The sequence below is a fragment of the Mixophyes fleayi genome, chromosome 1 (assembly GCF_038048845.1).
Source record: "Mixophyes fleayi isolate aMixFle1 chromosome 1, aMixFle1.hap1, whole genome shotgun sequence".
NCBI classification, from domain to species: Eukaryota; Metazoa; Chordata; class Amphibia; order Anura; family Limnodynastidae; genus Mixophyes; species Mixophyes fleayi.
In genome coordinates this window covers 268,154,638-268,169,418 of record NC_134402.1, presented here as the reverse complement: position 1 = coordinate 268,169,418, position 14,781 = coordinate 268,154,638, and the positions used below count along the sequence as shown (strand labels likewise).

The window sequence follows — 14,781 nt, the reverse complement described above, 5'->3', positions numbered from 1 at the left end:
CAATAATACCAATGTGCTGAAGCGTTCACTAAACCCTTGAATGTAGTGTGTGCCCCTCTTCCATGCTTGTATCACTTAGTAACCCATTAAGAATAAATTAATAGGGGTTTACTGTTTAGAAGTCGGTTCTATTGTTCCGGATTACAGAAAGTTTCAGGAACAACTCGGGGCATGTAACAACCCATTGAGCACTTGGATTTTTTACTTTATTGAACAGTTTTCAACGCAAACCAGCTGATGTTATTTGACACACTGGCTTTTGATTGTTAGTGGTCCCGAGTTCTCAATGAGCTCCTGCACTCTCCGAGTTGTTTGGTGACCCTTTTTGTGATATTGCAAGCAATAACCCAGTGGGACTGTCTTACAAATTGTGAGCCACTTGTCAGTAGGTATTCTTTTGCCTCTTGTTGCTAAAGGTTTGTGGAAGTGTGACACCCACATATGTTATTATTTCCTTTTGCAGTGACTTCCAATGGGGCAGGGACTGATATGAATGAGTTCTCTGTACAGCGCTGTGGAATTGGTGGCGCTATATAAATAAATAGATGATGATGGTGATGATGACTTCATATTTGAGTTTTACAGATGCAAGCTGGTTACTAATAACTGTTTACTATCAGTTGCCCTGATCCCTGCATCCTTCTCCCTGTCTAATGACACCATTTCCAAACCCAGAATTCCCCCTCTCCCCTGTTTAAAATAAAAAAAACACCAAGCTGTTTGACGGTTTTTAACTTTTTTTCATTAACTCTGAAAATACAGCTTATTTTGAGTATGGATAAACAAAACAGGAGTGCTAAACAGAATTCCCAAAGAAATAAACACTTTAAACCAGAACTCTACTATAAACCAAGTTCCAAACTAATGTTTCAAAGCAATGTGTATGTTTACTGTATTATATTGAGTTGCTCACTTGCATTGTACATTTCTGCAGGTCAGTCTACATGGCAGACAGTCAAGGAAAACAAGCCAATTAAAAAGATGTCCTTTAAGATTGAAGTGCAATCCATCAACAGTGAAAGGCAAGTTTTGTTCTGCTTGATTTGTTAATTTTTTTGCTTAGATAATAGCATCTACATATTTGATAAAGGAGTGTTGCATATCAGTCAGCCTCTGTGTTTGATAAGCCTGATAAAGCTGAAGATGTGAAGGTTTACAATAGTCTACAGTGTCCATAGTTTTTACCAATATCTACTATCCAAAGTTATAGTTTTCATTTGTTTAATGCAAGACTTTATCCATTCTCGCAGCTTTTATAGCATGTCCAGCAATGTGGATGAAAGTCTTGAAAGGGTGATATACAGGCATAGCCAACTGCGGTTTCATGGCATGTGTCTAATTCTCAAGGACTGTCACAATTAAGAGTGGAGATGAAGGATGGAGAGATCATATGTTGGCTAGGAGAGATATTACATTGTAGCTTGTAGGTAGCTGATTTTAAATGATACTTTTCAGATAGGGGTAGGTATACTGTTAAAAACTAGGCAAGCATTTAGCTGTAAGCATATGCATCATCTACAGGGCATTATCTTTCCATAGCTACAGTTATAAATAACAATTTGTATCAATGATAGGCTGTGTAGGGACTTAATGAAAAGAGACCTTTTTTAGTTCTTTTTGGTTTGGATTATTTTAATATTAACAGTCGTTAAGTTTGGGAAAGGGCATCTTTTTAGCTATGCTGAAATCACACAACCAATCTTTAGAAACCAAGAAGTGGTATGATTGAAAAAATAAGCAGTACGTTGTCATTTTGCTTTATTTTTTAATCTTACAGAATAGGCTCTGATTAGTATATAGTACAAATCAGTGAGGATACTTATTTTCTGGTACATCTCTGTTTTTAAAACAAAATGCATATAATACACTAGTCAACATGAATAAAAAGAAAAAAAAAGCATTACCATATAATAAAATGTATATGTAATATTGATATTTTTGTTATGCTACATTTAGTACGACAAGGGACGAAACAGAAAACCTGCCCTGGTACCTCCCTGACATCATTGCTGGAAAGAATTGCAACCTTACAACAGCAAGTAACCGTATTACAGAGAGGTAAACAGGCTGCCACTGCATCTGCAAATGAGTTAAAGAAAGATAAAATAAAAGTAGCAGCTGAACTGCAGCTGACACACCAAAGACTTCAAATCAGCAAGCAGATGGCAAAGGTAAGGAATGTTCTTTGCTTTGCATGTAACAGGAAGATTATTACTGAAATAATTGCTGTGCTCAGATAAGACACCAAACGCATCAATATTGTGCTTTTTTTCCATTTTACCCTACATATATCTCTGCCTTTCTAAACTGTGTCAATTGAACAGCAGTAAGAAAGATAATAGAATAAAACATATACTTTATTACTGCCAAGCTAATAAAAAGATAATTGACCCTGACATTTTAATTTTACACTATGAACAATTTTATTTCGGCATCTTACTGCATGCCTCCATCTGGTCGCAGACACTTGTCTCCCCTGTTTCAGTCAGTAGGATGGATTTCCTCCCAAGGCAAGTGTTCTTTAGTTTGGGCAGCTGTTCTGTCTATCAGCAGTGAGCTGAGTCTGCACTTTCATAAGTAGCAGTAGCACTACCCATTACTATCGTGCAGTGTCTTCTTTTATAATGCCAAATAAGCATATCATATACCAGCAGGAAGTCAACACTGGATGAAGAATTCAAAAATATATCATTCTCAATATTTTATTGGTAAATCATATTTAAAGCAGAAGATTGCTTATTCTGTGTAAAATCCATCCATAATGACTTGTATTCAATGTAGTTATTTCAAGCAATCTTTTAATGGGAATGCTATTTTAAGAATTCTGAAAATTTTGACTTTTTATAAACATTACTGTGGTATTGATGCACATATTTGATTGAATTCTTTCTTTTCACTTGTTTCATTATAACACTTATTTATTAAAGGGGTGTGTAAAAATAGTTTAACTTTTGTAAAATCCTCTAAGTTTTGCCAAGAGTGTAGTAGAATAAAATATTTAATAATGTTTTCCCCAGTCTCTAGAGCAGGCCTGTCCAACCTGCGGCCCTCCAGGTGTTGTGAAACTACAAGCCCCAGCATGCTTTACCAGTAGACAACCTGTTGATAGCTGGAAGTGCATGCTGGGACTTGTAGTTTCACAACATCTGGAGGGCCGTGGATTGGACAGGCCTGCTCTAGAGTGTAGTTGATTGGATATTCTTTCCATTGGTGAATGACTAGTGTGTCTCTCTTGCACAGGAAAGGAAATTCTGCATAGCAACTTAAATGTCATGGTTTTGGTTTATAAACTCTTTCTTTGTAAATAATTACAATTGTATTTGTGGCCAATAATGTTGGGAACTGATACCCATTTGAATTTGGCAGCTTTTTATCCATATCTCAGCCATTTTGCTCTGTTTGCTGAAAGTTAAAGTGACCCAGGCCATGGTTAGGTATCTACCCATCCTAGACCACTCAGATCATTGAAGTTGAATAGCCATGGTATGGATTCACTGATTAAGGGCTCATATAGTTTGTAAATCAAATGTTTCCTGAACAGTGATACCAGGATCTCCTGTAAGTCTGAAATCCAATTGAAGAGAATACCTCCAAAAGTACAAAGTAATTCACATATAGGGGGGAATTCAATGGGGAGCGCATTATTACCTTTAGTACGGTAATTCCCTGAGCCGTGAGCAGAAATCAGGGTTGAAATTACCGTACTAACAGTAATAATGCGCACCCCACGTTGTTCTTTAGAATAATGCAAGGAATTGAATCCCCCCCATAGTGTAGTATATTGGATAACTGTAATAATGTACTAAATTAGTGTTCCCAATATCTAAATGAATCAGATTATCTGTATCCTTATTCTTCTCAAATCCCAAGAACAGCTTCCCAATTGATCACATCAAAAACAAACATGAAGGAATAAAATACAGAGTAGTATTTTTTACTAACTTTAATTATTAGTAACAGTAAAATACATAGCAACAATATGCAAAGAGCAATCTGTAGTCCTCATCTATAAAGTTCAGCAACAGGTAAGTTCTCTGGCCATGAGAACCACTGAAGTAAAAGATATCCTAATAAGGGGTTAATCAGATGCTGCCTATAATTATAAGATTCCCCAGGAGAAGGTCCCTGCAAGATTTGTCCTTGTGGAGTTCCTCAGGGGGTGCAGGGGACATCATGATGAGAGTCTTTTTATATCTAACAATGAGGTCAGCTGATATGAGGGGTAGAGACATCGGAACTCACTAATGCACATATGCAATGCTTGCATCATTTCCAGGTAGATACAAATGGAGGCAGACTCTGTGTCATGTCCGTTAAGCCCAAAAGTTCAAAGAGAGTGTGAATGAATGATGAACTCACCGTTGCATCATTTTCACCAGCAGTTAGATGGAATCCAGCACCATATCTCCACAGATCAGTGCTACTTCCAGAGCACCGACAAATCAGTGCTGTGATCAATTGAATTTCCTGTCCCTTAAATACATAATATTTACAGGTTTTGCTTTATGCATGAAAAGGGACTTTTCCTTTAAACCATTTTTTACTAGACCAGGGAGAATGGTTGTTTCCATGGACCATGGCACGCTCTGTTTTCAGGTTTATTTGCAAAAACATACGCTTACTTCATATGCAAACCTCTCAATGATCCCCAGAAGATATTTTTTTTTTTTTTTGGCAGAAACTGGAATACTACAGACATAGACAGATGTTTTTGCAGTTGGTACTTTTTAATCCACTAAAAGTCCTACAGGGCAAAATCACATGTAAACTGGTAATTTATAAATATTCTAGGCGGATTCTGTAATTTATTCAACCTGACGGATGGCCAACATCTGGTGCCCAATATACTTTTGTACATCTTTCTTAGGTTTTTTTTGTTATATTTTTAGTTTTCTTTTATATAGGAACTGCACTTGTTTTGCAGTTCCTAATTTTTGGCAAATGTTTTCAGTATAAATACATGGACTACTGTGTACTGAAGTTTATGTAAAATCAATACCTTAGCATTACAAATCTTATTCAGCTTATTGTTGACACAAATACCTAAGAAACATGAGTTATTTGTGCTTTGTCTATACAATTAATATGTTTTTGTAGCCTTAGGGACATCTTTCTAATGGTTTCTGGTGCTGGTTAGCATTTCAATCTGGCCCTCAGGAGGTGGGAATTTGTAGACAGTGAGGGATCAGTAACCAGTGCTACTAGGTGGCTTATTCTGTTTAGGACCTTGTAATGCATATTAATGTAACTTTTGTAGCTAGTGTGTCACAGTTTAGAAGTATTTACATATGTGCTGCCAGATCAGCTCTGATTTTCCAAAGCATTGCAAATAGCCTGTGCATAAGCAACAGCAGTGCAAGTCTATTGTCATGCATGAAAATGTAACAAACACATGCATATATTGCATACTAGGATGTGAGGGATCTGAGCACTAGTACAGTCATGGCCAAAGATATTGATGTCCTTCCAGTTTTTTCTAATAATGCACCCTTCCTTTCAGAAAATTGTTGAAATGTAAAAATATTTTGGCATCCGCATATGTTTTTCTTTGGTTTGCTGTGCAAAAGAACACAGAAAGCAGAGAAATGTACTAAGCTTCATTCCACACCAAAATCTTTAAATGGCATGGACAAAATTGTTGGCACCTTTTAGAAGTGGTTAGAAATATTTCGATTTCAAGAATGTGATTCTCTTGCACTTTGGAACTGAACTCACCTTGTGAGGTGTCTGCAATATAAAATTCACTGCTTAGATGAGTGATTATAGAAAAGGAAAGCTTCCCCTGTTTTTGTATTGTTGTGTTATGCTACAATGAAAATGGAGAAAAGAAAGAAAGCCTGCGAATTGTCTGAGGAGGTCAGACAAATATTGTAGCTAAGCATGAACAATCGCAAGGCTACAAATCAATCTCCAGAAACTTTGATGTTCCTGTTTGCACTGTAAGTAATGTTATCAGGAAATTTAAGGCCCATGGCACTGTAGCCAAACTTCCTTGATATTGCAGTAAGAGAAGACTCGCTTGCAGCACTGGATTGTTCGAATGGTGGAGAAAGCACCTCAATCGACTGCAAAGCGGATTCAGGCTGACATTCAGACACAGGGTACAACAGTTTAAACTGGCACCTAATTGTAACATAGTGACATAGTAACATAGTTGATGAGGTTGAAAAAAGGCAGCGGTTCATTAAGTTCAACCTATTTTGGATCTCCTGCGATCCCTCACTTATATTTGAAATTGATCCACAGTAAGCAACCGCCAATCTGTTTTAATTGTGAAAATCCCCCAGACCCAATATGGCAGTCCTATTTTTACTCTATATCCACTACTATTCTTCATTTTAATTAACGGTCGTATCCCTGGATACACTTTTCCGCAAAAAAATTTCTAACCCTGTCATATCTATTGAATCTGCCATCACAACCTTCCCTGGCAGAGAATTCCATATCTTGACTGCCCTTACTGTAAAGAACCCCTTCCTTTGCTGGTTGTGAAATTTCCTCTGCTCTGACCTTAGGGGGTGACCGCGTGTCCTGTGTATAGTCCTTGGGGTAAAAAGTTTCCATGAAAGTTCTCTGTATTGACCCTTAATGTATTTGTACATAGTAATCATATCATCTCTTAGACACCTCAATCTTGTAAGCAGCACAGCTAATGCATATACCCTAAATGCAGCCGAGCAAAGTTGTACAACTAGTGGCCCCCAGACTTAAATGGCTCTTGCAACATGTTCCGTTACACTCCATCTTCCTCAAATTCTCCAGACTCTTTTGCATGACATCTGTGACGAAACGAGTGTGATAACACTGTAACCATCCTATTCCTCATTTCTCACTTAATGTTGATTATAGTTCTTTTTATAGCCCTTGCTTTTGTTCCCCAGCTCAACAGACTACAACTACAGTGTCTAATTACATGTGGATAAGAGGACATTGTAGCTCATTGTATATATGTATATTGTTGATTGTTTGTTGGTGATGTGGCAGTAAGGTTGTTATTCATTGTCCTTAAAGTGAAGCCAGGGGGTTATGAGTAGGGATCAGGTTGCAAGATACTGGAGGGGAAAAACTAATTAGTGTCTATTGTTCTCACAAGACTAGTCTAGACAATCCATCTAAGGGAGATTCTGTGGCAGAACAGCTCTTCTTCACTCCCCTATTCAACCCCCCTAGTCCAGCACTGACCAATGTTTAACAAGGAGACGCCTAAGGGTTTGCCCAGAGAGGGGAAAGCTCTGTGGAAATTAGACCATAGATATAAGGAGCCACTCCAGGGGGGAGGGGAGGGTGTGTTCATTCTGTGATTTGATTCCTGGAAGTTGCAAGGTCTGGTTTTGAGTTGTTATTCTCTACAAGAGTCTACATATGCAGCTGAGAGAGATCCATGGGTCCTCAAGTCTGGACAGCCAGATGACTATAACTCCTTAAGCTAGTTGGGTAAGGGACAGATTATGTAAACCTGCCTGGCATTTATTTACTGTGTGTACATAATAATCTAGTGATTGTTTTTATTACAATAAATGTATTGCTTTACTTTCTAACTGCATTTGCCTGAGTGATTATACGAATCCTAAAAGGTACTGGGTAGACTTCCCGGACATAGGAGGGCATCCGTGGGTGGCCAGTCAGTGTGAAGTGGGTAGCATTGGGTCAGATATACCCGGTATCTTCACAACATCATTTTATTTATTTATTTTTTTACTCAATGCCATGGTATCATGTAATGTAAAATATTTGTCATTTTTTTCCAACAGTCAAACGCGTTTATTGAAACGTTTTTAAAATAATTTAAGTTAAACCATCTCTGTGCAAATGTACTTTTATGTGCAATTGGCATTTGGCCAATATGTCTCTCTGTATGTAAATTCTTAGTAATTAGTCCCCATCCATTTGTCAGATCACACTTATAATTTTAGTATTTATACAGTGTTTAGTATAAATACAATTTATAACAGTTTTTAATTTTTTTATTAATATATTTGAAGTTTGTCTAAAACACCAAAGCAATTTTTGTGAATCAAATTCTAGTAATTCAAGTTACACTGTCTGGTAAGACATGCGCTTTTCCTATCTACAACAAACAGTAAGATTTTATGAGTGTGTTTTAATGATTGTTAATGTACAATGGATACTTGTTAGCCAAAGAGATTGGAATCAGCTGAAGACACCAGCAACGATAAAAATAACCTTATATGTTAACTAGAAAATATAATAAAATGAAGCTTGTGAAATGGTATGACAGTCTTTTAAAATTATATGGTTTGTGTAACATTCTAAACTTAATTTTCATTATGTACAGTGACAATCATTCAAGTCTTAATTCTCACATTTGTATCAACATTTAGGGCTAAATTTACTAAGCTGCGGGTTTGAAAAAGTGGGGATGTTGCCTATAGCAACCAATCAGATTCTAGCTTTCATTTATTTAGTACTTTCTACAATAAGACAGCTATAATCTGATTGGTTGCTATAGGTAACACCCCCACTTTTTCAAACCCACAGCTTAGTAAATCTAGCCCTTAATCTCCTTTTAGTGGCTACTGCTCTTCTGCTTTTTTTAAAAAATATTTTTTTATTTTCATTTTCACACTTTAATATACTATGGGGGGTATTCAATTGTTAGCGTTAACGCTAACAAACGAGCGCTCAAAAAATCTTACCGTTAATACGGTAATTACTCGCGGAATTTCAGCTCGCAGCCCCCTGAGCGGCGAGCTGAAATTCCGCGAGTAAACTACCGTATTAACGCTTTTCGCGCGCAATATTACCGTATAAACGGTAATATTTTTTGAGTGCTCGTTTTTCAGCGTTAACGCTGACAATTGAATACCCCCCCAAAGGGTCTTATGTGCAGTTGCTCATAAGTCCTTTTTTTCTTGCGTCAAGTACGCATTTCCAATACACTGCATACTCACTAATAATGCATATGTTATGAAGTTGTCCATAGAATATTCCTCATCCAAGATGCCCAGGACTGTGTCATGAAGATTCCATCTTGGATATCATTTCCTGTTGGAACCTATAAAAGACACTTCCTGTTTGAAGCGTTTACTTGCGTTTTATGTTGGAATCTGAACTAGATGCTTTCACAGAACCTTGCTCCCTTTTGTGTTTTATATCGCAATCTTTTGGTTCTTCCACCAGACCTTTCTCTTCCTTAGGATTATTGACTTTATTTGTTTAGATACTTTAGATTTATCTTAAATAAATCATGATTACTTTAGAACTACTTGGCTATTGGACTGTAATACCAGAAGTGTGACAGCATGTCCATATGCAGATTCAACTGTATATTACACTTATGTCTCCTTGCGCTTAGTGGTGCAAAATTAAGTATAGAAGGGGCAGACATACATAGGCCAAGTACAGTAGGAGTGTCTTCATATAGCTGTGACACAATTTGCAGTGGACGCTCCGCACATGCGGCCCATATGCAGATAAGACTTATCTCTTGTGGGTGCTAGACACATGGTTTAAAGATCTGTGCTGATGATAATTTTGTGTAAATAAAATAAGTATAAATCTTCCAATATTTTATCTGTGACTGCTTTTCCCTTTACTGGACTATTCCTATTCCTAAGCACAGATAATTGATCCTGAAACCAGCCCAAGTTTACACTACCTATTCCAAGGGCGTAGAGACTAACGTGATGCCAGTCTACACCAGCGCCCACCACAAAGCAGGATGGAATTGGCTGCAAGTCACGACCACTGGGGTAGGTTTTGAGCTTGGTTTGTGTGCGGGAATAAAGTCTCACAGTAGTTGTATAAATGGAAAAATACGGAATTAGATATAGGGAAGAAACTGGCAGAATAATGTGCAATATAAATAGTAGTGCATAGGATACAGCACCAGTAGGAAACAGCACCAGGATAATGCTAGTTGGGAACAGCACCCAAGGTGAGTGATGTAGGAACTGTACCAGGTTACCACCTATATATGAACTGCATCAGACTATTGCCAGCAATACTGAACTGCACAAGAATACCCGCAATATATGATCTGCACAAGGATGCCTGCGATATATGATCTGCACCATGATGCCAGTGGTATATGAACTGCTCCAGGATACCAATGATATAGACTGAACCAGGGACAGGAGAAACAAGGGAGCCACAGGCCTGTTGTTCCTAGACCGGAATCTTAAACAAGCGCTCTGGTACCCTAACGTTGCACATATTAGGTTTATATAGTGTAGGGAGAAGAAGGGGGCATGGTAGGGGTATGAATTGGTCATGTGACTGAAGTTATAAGCATTCATGTCGAACTCCAGGACCACCCTCGGTAGACTCAGAACACCTTAGGAATGGTTTGAGCGGAACAGGGAGCTTGGACATCGTCAGCTTTCCCCCAACAACGTTCTTCATTTCTTCAGGACCATATCCTTTCCAAACAATAGGAAATTGCAGTCTTCTTTTAGAGATGAGGAAATCTAAAATTTGTATTACTTCACAAACATCAGATTGAAAAGTGTCCACTTTAAAAGAAAACCAAGGTTAAGAAGATACAGGAATAAAAAAAGGAGGCAGAAGGAGATCTGGCACCGCCATGATGTGGCAAAGGAAAACCGAGGTGAGTACGGCGCGTGAATGTCAAAACTATTTGTGAGACTATGAAAGGAGTGTGGCTTGGTATAGAGTAATTAGGACACAGGAAAGGTGGGCTCCTAACCTTAACACCATAATAAGCCCATTTTTGGGGTACTTACCTCCAACTCATATGTTGTACAAGACCAAAAAGTAGAAGAACCCGCTGGCAACAAAGTTTTGTCTTGCAAAGCATGACCTGGAGCAATTTTTTTTAGTTTTATATTTTTAAACATTGAGAAGACTCCAGCCCCAAGTGTCAGTGGAAATCGCACGTAAGGCCCAATAAAACATGGAGAAGAAGCAAACACATTCAAGGGCTACATGCTCCATTAGATGACGCACGTGGTTTGCTAGAATGCGTACAATACCTAATATATTCATTTCAGGTAACATTTTTTATTTATTTATTTTTTTGAGAAGAAAGAGATGAAAATTAGGCAAGCATGCAAAACAGGTCTGTTGATTTTGATTGAGCATTGATTGTTTTCCATACATAAGTTATACCATGAGTCAAGCGAAAGTTGTCCAAACCCTCCTGTAGACCCATAAAACAAATGAGGTAAGCTTTAAATAGGGATACTTGTTCTATCTATATGCATTAAAAAAAAAAAAAAGTCTGGAAAGTCGGATATTTGGCCAAACTTTCCCAATAACCACGACTTTAGGGACTCTGTGAACTCTGAAGCAGTATAAGAGTCTGAGTGGTGAAAGTGTGTCCTTAAGCACCTTGTCCCTGCTTTATAACAGTGTTAAAGTCTCAAGGTCTATAAATGCATATACTGTATATATTAATTAATCTATTTAAATTCTACGTTTCTCATACAGCTATCCTGCGAAGTTAACAGATTTAGAATGCATGCTGGGGCTAGGATCAGACTTCTCTATGACTTAATCTGCTATATGCTACTTCTACACCTCTGTTAGCCATCTGTTTATTTCGAACCTAGCTTAACATGATAAGTAGATATAATAAGGGGACACTGAAAATATGTAGAGACAATTGTGAAGAAGACTCTAAGCATTTACTATTTTCTGGTTGGGTCTCTATTCTGTGAAGCTAACATAAGTAGTTTGATTGTTATAATTTGAACCCTAGTAGTAGTCATTTATGTATTGTGTTATAGGAGAATATTTATAGGTTTATCAATATCACTAACTGGTAGACAACTTGGACACCAGAGCTGTCCTTTTATGTATAGGTGATTTCTTTTAGATTATCCTCATCTGAACACAATAAGTAAAATGTATTCTTTGGAGGAAGAAGTTAAAAAATCAGCATACTTGATTTAGCCCCATCTCACGCTTATAGCTGTTATGCAAACACGCACTCAATTTTCTTGATACTTAACACAGTTACTACAGTCCTTCACTTCCTTTGGGAGGGCACCCTAGTTGTTCCTAGTTACAGTTGTATGCAAAAGTTTGAATTCCCCTCCCCCAATCAAATCACTGAATTTCTGAAGTGAAAAAAGTTTAAATAACTGCTTCAGGATACAAACATTTTTGCATGTTATAAAGTTATTTGCACCTGCAGTTCCTCATAGTAAAAGGAAAAACTAAGTCACGGTTGTACACATTTGGAACTCTATACTTTCCTAAAACAGGTTTTACAAGTGCTATTCTTGGGTCGGGTTCGTAATTAAGAGAAGACTTTTTAGATTAGCGCCTTAATTAAAGAAGGAAATTTGCACTTGTGGAGGAGGGGAAAAAGGTGCCTCTTGGGTAATGTCTCATAGCAGCACTATGCTTTTCCAGCTTGAAAGCTGGCATGTTCATGAGAGATGACTACTACTGTGGAACACATCAGCAATTCACCTCTGAAGACATTGCATGTAGCTAATTTGCTTCCATATGACAGTAGAGCAGCATGTCTCCTTAACTTCGCTTTGTGAATGATTCAGTTCTTAAGACTACTGCACTTATCTTACTGGTGCCATCTTTATCTTTAGAAGTGACAGCAAGAGTGAGCAGCTATTCGTCTACCATAATAACCAGAAGCGAGTGAGGCTCCGGCGGCACTTTGCAGTTAATTGAATTCCGCCCTATATGTGTTACACTCATATAGGGGACTATTGCTTCTTTACATGAATTTTCATGCAGTTATATATATACAAGATAATGCAAATTCTTCAGTTATAGGAGCTATTGCACGGTATGCGTTAACGTTCAGAACTCTCTAATTTATAGACTACGGTTTTGTTTACTTTTAAATGAATCTTGATATAACTATTTCTAGTATTCTATTTACTACAATATGCATCTTGTATGTAAACAAGGTTGGATATCTTTTAGGACAGTTACTGTTATCTAATTTTCAAGTTTTAAACACCCCAAATGTTAGTAATGTGACTAAGGTTGTGAGTTTGTGATGCACCAGTGGGGGGCTATAATAGGAAAAACACTGCCCAACGCTCCAACGATGGAAATACGACAGTGTAGTACCTAGAATTGTTATTATGGTCTATTTAGAATATATATTTGATTTGCACATTTAACCCCTAAAGAATGCACACCAAAGTAAGATTTCCCTTTAAAAAAAAACATGACAGTACACTGTTTATAAGGTAGCATAGTGTATGCTTTTTAGTTGGAAACAGTATAATTGATGATTGCAGCGTGTTTTTTTGGCATTGCTTTGTAAAAGTCTTTTTATGAATGATAGCAATATCTTTTTTTAAAAAACACCATCGTATGATTTACCTAAAAGCTATGTGTAGTAGACGTATTTTATAGGTCATTCCATTTATATATGTCAGATTCTCTAGGGTCGTGGCTTTTGCCAGACAACACACTCCTTGTATATTGAAGCTGATAAAACACAGTGTTATTATTGATCTGTGCATGACACAGCCTGTCTCTGCTGGCTGAGTGTAGCAACATTTATCCAGGAATTTGTGAAATGTCATTCGGATCATGTTCGCAGGGTAAACTGTGCCCGAAACAGTTTGTGAGCCGTGTGTCCACGTGGAGAAGGACGTGACTGTCCTAATCCAGCATCCCATCATCTTGCCAAGACAAGGTTATTTGTTAATGGAATGTCAATGCTTTCTGTTATATCCTGAGAGAAAAGCATCATAAGCACTCAGACTGTCATGTTATGTCAGGGCTCTCCATGCACATCCAAAATTTTAACACAAAGGTTTTTTTAAAAAAAAAAAAAAAAAAAATGATAACAAAATCAATGTTGTTTGCTGTCATACTTGTAATTTTTTACGTAGTATTAAATGTGAAACGTAAGTATAAAGTAATACTGTGTCATAAAACGTACTGACTTAGCATACTATTATAGTACGCTATGAAATTTATTTTTGTTTATCTTTTTTGCATTTAAAACTTAGGTGGGGATAAAAAAACAAATGAATGGAGCATGAAAGCAGTGTAGACCCACTACACAATAAGTACCTTTTTTTTTAGAGTCCGTCTTTCTCTATGCTGCCCACCTCTAGTTTTGGCCATGGCAGAATACCTTACACAAACATGCCTGTGAAAATAACTAAAATCATAGACAGTTGCATCCTAGTGGAGCTTAAAAAAATGAAAAAAAACCCTGAAACCCTAAAAGAGCGATGTGTACAGTTCTGGAGTCCCTATTTAAAAAAAAAAAAAAGGCATTAATAAAAATAGAAAGAATTCAGAGAAGGGCTATCAAAATGGTCCATAACAGCAACTCACCAGTCCTAAACATGTACAGAGGAGTTAAGGAACGTGGGTGATATGATAGAAATATTCAAATATATCAAAAGTATTATTAAAGCTCGGAAAAGCAGTCTTTTCAGCACGAAAGGATTTCTAGAACAAGGGGACATACTTTTAAGGCAGGGAGAAGGGTGAAAAGTAATTCATAATAGCATTGCCCATTTCATTTGTCATATCTGTCTGAAGCAGAAAAAATCAAGTGTTCAGAGTTAACCAGTCACACTCAACATTATGTTTAAAAGTAATTAGTATACAACTGCCAGCAATGAAAGTGACTGTGATTAATCACAAATAAAGATCAGCTGTTTCTGTAGGATTTCCTTACAGTTTTCTTGGTTGCATCTTACTGGGATATCCTTCATCTGCAAGGAGCTTTCAAAAAGTGTGTCACAACAGGGACATTGCCAACATGAGGACGTGCCTTCAAAGTTGATTATAGGACAAGGTGAAAACTAACCAGGGAGGCTAGCAAGAGGCATATGGCGACACTAGAGGAGC

At 37.3% G+C, this 14,781-nt stretch overlaps 1 protein-coding gene across 2 annotated transcripts in view; it reads left to right on the top strand.

Annotated features, from left to right (window-relative positions):
- CNTLN (centlein) overlaps positions 1-14,781 on the top strand; it is a 185,564-nt gene that overhangs the window by 130,439 nt on the left and 40,344 nt on the right. For both annotated transcript variants that reach the window (XM_075210868.1, XM_075210870.1), the window contains exons 18-19: positions 935-1,022; positions 1,957-2,171. In XM_075210868.1, the coding sequence (XP_075066969.1) occupies positions 935-1,022; positions 1,957-2,171 (303 nt within the window). The remainder of the gene's footprint in view (positions 1-934; positions 1,023-1,956; positions 2,172-14,781) is intronic.